Source organism: Nicotiana tabacum, chromosome 19 (genome assembly GCF_000715075.1).
Source record: "Nicotiana tabacum cultivar K326 chromosome 19, ASM71507v2, whole genome shotgun sequence".
Lineage (NCBI taxonomy): Eukaryota > Viridiplantae > Streptophyta > Magnoliopsida > Solanales > Solanaceae > Nicotiana > Nicotiana tabacum.
The window spans coordinates 90,810,544-90,819,133 of NC_134098.1; the positions used below are offsets into that span (position 1 = coordinate 90,810,544).

Consider the following 8,590-nt stretch of genomic DNA (forward strand, 5'->3'; position numbering starts at 1 on the left):
TTAGTTCACATATTCTTATTCCGCATTCTATTATACATAGAATAATATATAGATCTATTTAATATAAAAAATCAAACACTACCTTAATTATACCGAGTTTTATACCAGTAGTCGACTATTGTATAAATATTAGAAAGATTACATTAGTAATATAGTCACAAACATATTAATCATGCGAAATTTTATGCCAAGATCATCTCTTCTTATGCTGCCAACTGGGCCGCCCCTAAGATCGCCTAGTAGCTAGTAAGAATTTGTTTGAGACATGATAGGGTTATTTATGCTATATTAACAATAAAAGAAGTTAGAAGTACTATTTGGCATCACAATAAAAGGAGAAACTAGAGTTATCCAAGAACATTTACATGGAGATCTATCTATATTATATTAAGGGACTTTTTTCGTATATATACAAGATTATAAACTTATTTACCCGATTTTGTCTAAGTTTTCATATTTATAGGAAGTAACAAAAATTTTTTTACAAAATATATCAAATTTGGTCAAAATCTACAATTTATCTATAACATAAATACATATTTTTTTGTATAGAATTTGGTCAAAAACTACAATTTACATACAACTTATATACAACTTATATACAATTATGTAAGTTGTAGATATTTTGTATACCGTTTCTACACTCGACATACAAAATATATACAATTTGTTCATATCTTTTTTTTCGAGTTTCAATCTGAAATTTCAACCAAAATCACCTCGAATCTTCACCAAATTGTCTCAAATTTGAGATATAAACTCCAACGGATATTCCCAATCATTTGCAACAACACCCAATCCAAACAAAAAATAAAATCATTTCATTTTCGAATTCAAAGCTTTAAACCTTTTTAATGGTTGTCAATGGAGTTTTTAATGAATTAACATAGTATTCAATTCAATCTACTCGCTTCTAATTAATACTATTTTGTTTATTGATTCCAAAAAGCTAAAAGAATGATAACTAAAATGATTCTCTTCATCAAAGCTAATTTATTTCTTATTTACTTCCTCGTTTTCATAGGATCTGAAACAAGAACTTTGCTAGATACTAATCTTCTATTTTTTTTTTCACTTAGCATTAGTATCATTTCTTCAGTTAATCCACATGAAGATATTAATATAAGAATACTGGTAGAGAATGAGAGAGAGAGAGAGAGAGAGAGAGAGAGAGAGAGCGAACGGGGAATTCCCTATTCAATTCCTAATATAATGGGATACTCATTAATACTAATTTGTATATAATTAGTAAATTGTATATCAACTTATAATTAAGTTAAAACCTAAACAATGAGGGTAAATACGTTTCTAATGTAGTACATATAGGTAAAAATCTCTTATATTAAAAGCACGAAAGCCCTTAGCGAAATGTCGTTCGCCTTTTTTACCCTTCGTAAGTGTAATTCATGTTGGATAAAATTATAATTATAAATATTTTTTTTTACAGTATTAGCAAAATAAGCTAAATTCTCTCATGATAATTCTACACTAATTACGCTTGGATTTGTTAAAGAAAGTTCTTATTCCCTTGATTTCGTTCCAAATTTAGAGACCTAAAGAATCCGTCGAGTATAAGGTATCTTCAATTAAATTGGAGACTTGAAGAAGATCTTGTATGACTGCTTAAGCGTATCTCCAAGTAAAAATATGAGAATTTCTAATACTTTCCTTATTGCAATGGAAATTCTTTTTCTTTTGTATGTGAACTACTCAATGATGGAACAAATTAAAATCAATCCAGAAGAAGACGGAGCCAAATACTTCTATAAGATATTCCAGTAGTCCGTATTCATCATCGATTTTAAGCAGTATATATTTTATATTTATTAACGCAATGCACACATGCAACGCACGTACACTAAAATTAGTTTACATAAACGTAATGTGCAGAGTGTTGAGGCGCGGGAATAACTTAAGCTTGGGCATTGCTATAAAAGAAAGAGTTATTACATTTATTCTCTACAAGGGAGAATGATATGCACTTGTACACTACTTAGAGAGCAATTCTGATTGGCTTCAATGTACTCTTCAAGTTTAATACGAGCTAACAGTTGAAAACTCAGTTGTCAACGATGTAACGTTGCATTGCTGCTTTCAAAAGCCATAGCAGTCCTCTCCACATTCTTCAGTAAGATACCATATATTTTGTTCCTCACCCTATTACATGCTTCAATTTCTGTTTCATCTAAGTTCGAACCTTCTTTGCTCGCATCTTTTTGAGGATTTCCTTCCTTGTTGATGATCACATCTAACCAGTCATTTACTCTCTTGACCTTATACATCATTGCTGCTACTTGGTTATCTGATACCATAAGAGACATTTTTCTTTCAAGTTCATTAATGTACTTCTCTATGAAACACAAAAACATTTTTCTACACTCGTCCTGCAATGCAGAAGCTAGGCGAGTAGCTGCAGGGATAGTGCTACCACTGGTCCATTCAGAATGTGTGTCACTGTTAGATGCCAATACAAAAGAAATGTCATCAGTGTTTCTATTGTCAGTTTTCATGATGTTTGCGCCTTTTTGTTTTGCACTGTGATTCGATGTACTTGACTTCTTCAATGTATTGACGACGGTCATAGTGTTAGGAATTTGATTGAGGGAAGTGGAGCATGGTGAAAGATCTAAAGCCACAACAGATTTTATCCATGCAGCTGCATTTTTCTTTCTTTGCACCGCAATAGTCAATGCTTCATTATCTGAAATTGTGCTACTTGAATCTGTTTCTTTTAGTCCAAGTGGACTTATATTTGTCAGTGATTTCGTTATTAGTCTTGTCTGAGCCATATCATCTTGAAGATCCAAAAACATATCAACATGACGTTGTAGATCATCTTCTTCAGGTAAATGAAACTCCGAGAATTTGCTGGAGAAAAGAAGAAGTGTTAGCTTCTATACTTCCGATCCATAATGCAACAGAACTATATAACAGAGAAGAAAATAAAGGAGAGTAACAAAAGAAATGTACATATAACAGTAAATTCAAAATAGAAAAACAATATCATGTCATTGGAACTGGTAACTCGGTGTAGACTGCTAGCTGATGCTGATGCACATTTCAGTTCATGAATAAGAAGGGCAACAATTTGAATCTTTCATTTTTTCCCCTAGTTGATTGATATGTATGTGGTGTATGCTGAGAGTCTTTCCATGATCTCTATCATATGCTTTAAAACTTTACATAGTCAGACGACAGCTGCCAAGATAGTCCTTATATCACTGGCAAACTGATTTAGATAAGGCAATTAGGAAATTCGAATTTGAGGACAATGAATATATACTATGAAAGTTATCTAACTTCATTTGAGTTCATTTCATATTGGCACATTCTGAGTTACATGCAAGACAGACCATACTGCATTGTCCTTACGACCAATAAGGAAATTTAATGTATTACTTTAAAGACGAAAGCTATCTATAATTGTGAGACTCATTTAGCAGAAAGGAGGATTGAATACAAAAAGTAATTACCTTAATGAATTGAGCAACCTCTCAGCTGCACAAGCTTCTTGCAAAGCATCTGCAGCTGCAAAGAGAGCAATGTCTCTTTGCTTTATTACCTCCTGAAATGCAAGAGAAAATAGCAGGCATAGTTATTACTATGAATTGCTCAATTGGTCATTCAAGTTATGCCGATTAACTACAATTGAACTCAGTACCTTGCCAAGGTTCACCAAACTTGAGGGCAGTGAATCCCATGAAATCCCACTTTCTGCGCCTTGTCTGTCATATACTAAACGTTTAATTGGATGGAAGGCTTGTTCAGAGTTTACCTTTGACAAAGAATTCTTGTTCTTAGTTGAACTCTTGACTATTTTCTTTGCAGAACCAACAAGCCTTCTTCTTGATATTGAACTTGAATTGTCATCTGAGCTGTCGTATTTGACAGAACGAACAGGTGAAACCTGTCAACATAAGATATTAAGAATTACCTCGGAAAGGACCTAATATAAAACTGAAACGCAGGCTAAAATAGTTCAGAATCTGATAATTAACCAAAATGATGACTAAAGTTTTAGAGAAAGACTAATCACTTTGAATAAATAAGAATCAAAATCTTAGAGGCCACGATAACATGATATCCCCTATCAATTACTCCAGCTGAAAGTGGACTTGGCAGCTTTATACTACAACTAACATGTATATCTTTCCAAAGTCTAAATCACTAGCTATTCCAGCTACTCAGACAATAGTCAAACATCAATACAAATTAAGCAATTGTTATACCAGATGTAACATTTTGGCTCAATCAACCAAAAGAAAGATATTTCCTTGATGGCTGATAACTTCTGAAAATTTATCAATCCTTGGACACGCCAGCTTCAAAACTACTTAAGCTTTAAAACAGATAAGAACAGACCATGCTACCTCGTGGCCTACTTCTGTAGCTAAGAAAATGTTATTATTTACATTTATCTGCTAAGTAGTACCTTTCTGAACATCTCATTATGCATTTATCAAACTCTTTATCACATCAGAAAAAATGAAACATTGAGGAAACTAACTATAGAAAGTTAGAGGGAACTCACAGTTGCACTACGACAACGTGGTGGTCTGATATTGTGTTTGACAACTGAAGAATCAAAAATCTCATCAGCACCCAATTTTTTTAACTCATTCCAACTTTTCCTCTTAGAATTCCAGATGGATGATGAAACTGAAGATACCGTGCTATCCGTATCACTATCATTGTCAACAGACATTCTCCTACTCCTACTAACTAACCCCAGAACATCAGAATTTCTTCTCTCAACATCAAATCTTTTATTTCCTGGACGAGTTTTTGAAGCACTCAATGACCTAAACTTGCCTTTAGCAGTACTATTCTCAAGAACATCACTTTTCTTCTTCACTTCCTCTATATCATCAGATGACTCTAAAGATAATCTTCTTAAATTTGATGATATTTCCATAATCTTTTCTTCAGAAATGACACCCTTTTCAACAATAAAATCATAATTGGATGAATCAAGAATCTTCTCAAAATTTGGAACCGAGCCAGTATCTTCAGGGGTTCCATCACACGGACGCCTACCAGGGAGAGGCGTTAAATCTTTGAGCAATGGAAATGGTTGTGCATCCTCCAATTTATGTACATAAATGAATTGTCCTAGTTTTAAATTGTTGCCTAAAATTAGCTCATTTTGGTCTTGGGGCAATGTGACATAAATTGCGTGTGATGCATCTGAAATCTTGAGGCAAAATCCCCTATTGGGCAATAAATTACCTTCTTCAAGGACAGGGATTATGCTTCTGATTTGTAACAATGCTGGCTTATTTTGATCTTCTAACGTGGCATTTTCATTACCAATTTTCATATCTTCAAGTAATTTTACAAGAACCCCAGATTTCAAATTCGCCATAATTTTATCAGGTGGAATTACAATAAATTCTTGAAATTATAAGGATGGAGATTAATAGAAAAGGGTGTTTTTCCTAAGATCATGCGGATAAAAGAGAGAAAATTGGATACCCAAAATTAAAATGACTCAAAAAAGACAAATTTTCAAGTCAAATTGAGTTCCTTGTTTGTCAAAAATTCATCCGAATTTGTAGGATTCTTTGCAGAATAAATACTTACGGACCAGGCGATATGTGAGGTAGTCAAAACAGTTGAAGAGTCTTATTTTTTTCCTTATTTATTTATTTTGGGTCCTTCATATCCATGTACTTGGAACATGAACCATTTGCTTGTACATCCTTAGACCAAAATCTACTGTTACTACATTAGTCCCAAATAAATTGAATTGCGAAGTTTAAAAACATCTTTTGAAAAGGAAGAAGTTAAAAACATCGAATGATCAATGTAAAATTGGACATGATTTTATAAACTCTACAAAAAATTCTACTAATCACATACCAAGTAAAATGATTTTAATCATTTTATGTCAAATTGTTTAATTATTAAAAATAAGAACATAAGGAAGACTATCTCACATTTTACTTAACCTGAATATAAAATAATTTAACTCACAAATGCGGTATTAGCAGTGAATTACCATTCAAAATTTCTTAATGAATTTGAAGACAATCAAGAGAAAACAGTTGATCATTACCAAATATGTGAAAAACTTGTAGTTATTTAGAAAACTGGTCACTGGAGGGAATTGAAACATAATTCATATGAAAATGAAATTGCAAAGATGTAGGTAGGAGAACAAAGCAAAAACGCTAGAAGGAGGGCTTGAACCTCCGACCTTGTGGTTAACAGCCACACGCTCTAACCAACTGAGCTATTCCAGCTACTTATTCTTCACCGTTGCATGCTATATTGTTATTATACTTTGTAATTTGCCCACTACTTTTTCTTCTATTAAGACCGGACTATGATATTCAAGCTCTGCGCTTTAATAGTTTTAATTATTATTTTCAATACCGAAATAAATTCTACTGATCGAGTGCATAGTATTTTCCAATTATTTGTATAATTTTCATTTTTATTTTCTTTGCCAATGAATAGTATTTACTTTTATCTCAACAATTGGTTATTCTGACTCCAAAAAAAGAACTTGATCAGCTACACAAATTGCGATTTATACTGTTGTGGTATGCTATTTAGTAATGCCACATTTAACTGTATTACTGAGAAAATTGTATAGATGGAAAGCTTTATATGGTCAAGTTTTAGTTCAAACAAAGGAGAATAAGCTCGTTTTGTATCTTTAGGAAACCTAATATGCAAGAATTGATTTGTTTAACTTAATGTTAATATATGTTTCTCAAGAAACCGCCAAATCGTAAGAAGTTACAACGTAGTTTAGGGCTGTCAAATTTGGCCCAAGCCTAAATGACCCGCCCAAGGTTGGGTTGGTTATTGATCTGACTATTTATTGAACCCAACCCATCTTAACTCAACTCATCTCAACCTATTTAAAGTTGACCTGATTTTTAGTCTAAATTGATCCATGAGTAACTTTGTCAAAATATCTTAGAATTTTTTTTTTGATATGTTATATATGACTATAACAAAAGAAAAAAAGTCTTATTTAGTAAATATATAATTCATAAGAAAATAACGTATTAAGTAGGGGTGTTCAAAACCGAACCGAAACCGAAAACCGAACCGAAACCGAAGCTTAATGGCTTATTGGTATCGGGTTAACGGTTTAACGGATGGGGAACAGATTGAATTTCTTTTATTAACGGCTTATCGATTTGGGGGCGGATTATTCAATTTTCTTAACGGATAATCCGTTAACCCGTTAAGAATATATATATATATATATATAAAATTTATTTTTATCCATATATATATTAAATATCAAAAACTCTTCCACTTCTTCCGGCTATTTGCTTAGCTTATTCTCCCACCCTACTATAAGATTGTTTAAGTTGTTGTCTATGGTTCACCTTTACTTTTGTTTTTTAAAACTAATGCCTGCTGTCTATGTTTAATAGAAGAACAATAGTGTTGTTGCCACAACTTTTATTCCACAATATTGACGATAGTACTGTCTTGAATTATGTTCTGGGGAAATAGCGCATCTGCGTTTCCTGTAAATTATTTACTACTTATAATCCATCCATATTTCTATACATAACTGCCTTTTGCTCGGTGTTGTTTGTATGGTTAATGATATAGCGTGAAATGCCTGGTTGAGAGTTTAAGTTAGGAATTTGAAGTTGTTGTTTGAACTTTGAAGCTGCATAAATTCAAGCTTTGTTAGGCGTTAGCTGCAGGCCAAACATTTCTGTGTATTCTGCTCACTTATGGATTAATCATTTTGAAATATGTATCCTGGACTCACTTTGAATATAGACTGGAATTTCCTATTCTGAATTTGTATGCTAGGCCTTATCAGACATATGTATGTCTGGACTCATGTAATGTAGTCTGCTTTGGGATTTAATGGTAGGCGTTAACATACATGTATGTCTGAACTCATATGTAGTCTGCTTTGGGATGTAATCTAGCCTACAATGTGTTCTACTTTTTTCACTCTACAACACATGACACACTACATCATTCTTATGTAGGCGTTAGCATACATGTTTGTCGGGACTCAATGCGTAATTTCCTATTATGAATTTGTATGCTAGGCGGTCAACAAACAATTAATGCACGCAATATAGATTTAATTAGGCCGATAAACCGCCCGATAAGAGTTAAATCGATACCAATCCGACCGATATCTTATCGGGTGGCTAGCAGATTAATACATTTAAAAGCCGATAACCGTTAAGCCAAACCGTTAAGAGTAATTAACCGCCCAATCCGCCCGATAAGCAGCCCTAGTATTAAGTAAAGCTTGATAAGAGACGGGCGACGGGTTGGGTTATGACCCAAATTTGAGCCCATCTTGAATCAGCTCATCTTAGCCCAAGTAACTTTTGGACGGGTCAAATTATTGACTCAATCCATTTTGACCCGCCCAAAATTGACTCAACCCACCCATTTGACACCCCTAATTTAGTTGTAGTGCACAAGTTGTGATGCTAATCTTCTTAGAAACTAAGCAGCGAGCAAATGTGTCATCTTAAGAGACCTACTTTGTTTTTGTTTTTCTGCTTTTCCTCCCTATGGAATCCACACAATATATTCATGACAGATAACAAGCATATATCAGCTTACACATGAAGCTCTTGAC

General features: G+C 33.3%; 1 protein-coding gene and 1 non-coding gene across 2 annotated transcripts; both read right to left on the minus strand.

Annotated features, from left to right (window-relative positions):
* Positions 1 to 1,908: 1,908 nt before the first annotated feature.
* Positions 1,909 to 5,487, minus strand: LOC107786835 (uncharacterized). The gene is made up of 4 exons (XM_016608337.2): positions 4,532 to 5,487; positions 3,662 to 3,907; positions 3,474 to 3,565; positions 1,909 to 2,868 (listed from the first exon to the last, which is right to left on the minus strand). Exons 1-4 carry the CDS (start codon positions 5,363 to 5,365, stop codon positions 2,067 to 2,069), a joined length of 1,974 nt encoding a protein of 657 aa, XP_016463823.1. The 5' UTR covers positions 5,366 to 5,487; the 3' UTR covers positions 1,909 to 2,066.
* A 684-nt stretch (positions 5,488 to 6,171) lies between these two features.
* Positions 6,172 to 6,245, minus strand: TRNAN-GUU (transfer RNA asparagine (anticodon GUU)). The gene has a single exon. It is a non-coding gene; the product is annotated as a tRNA-Asn (tRNA).
* Between the last annotated feature and the right edge of the window lie 2,345 nt (positions 6,246 to 8,590).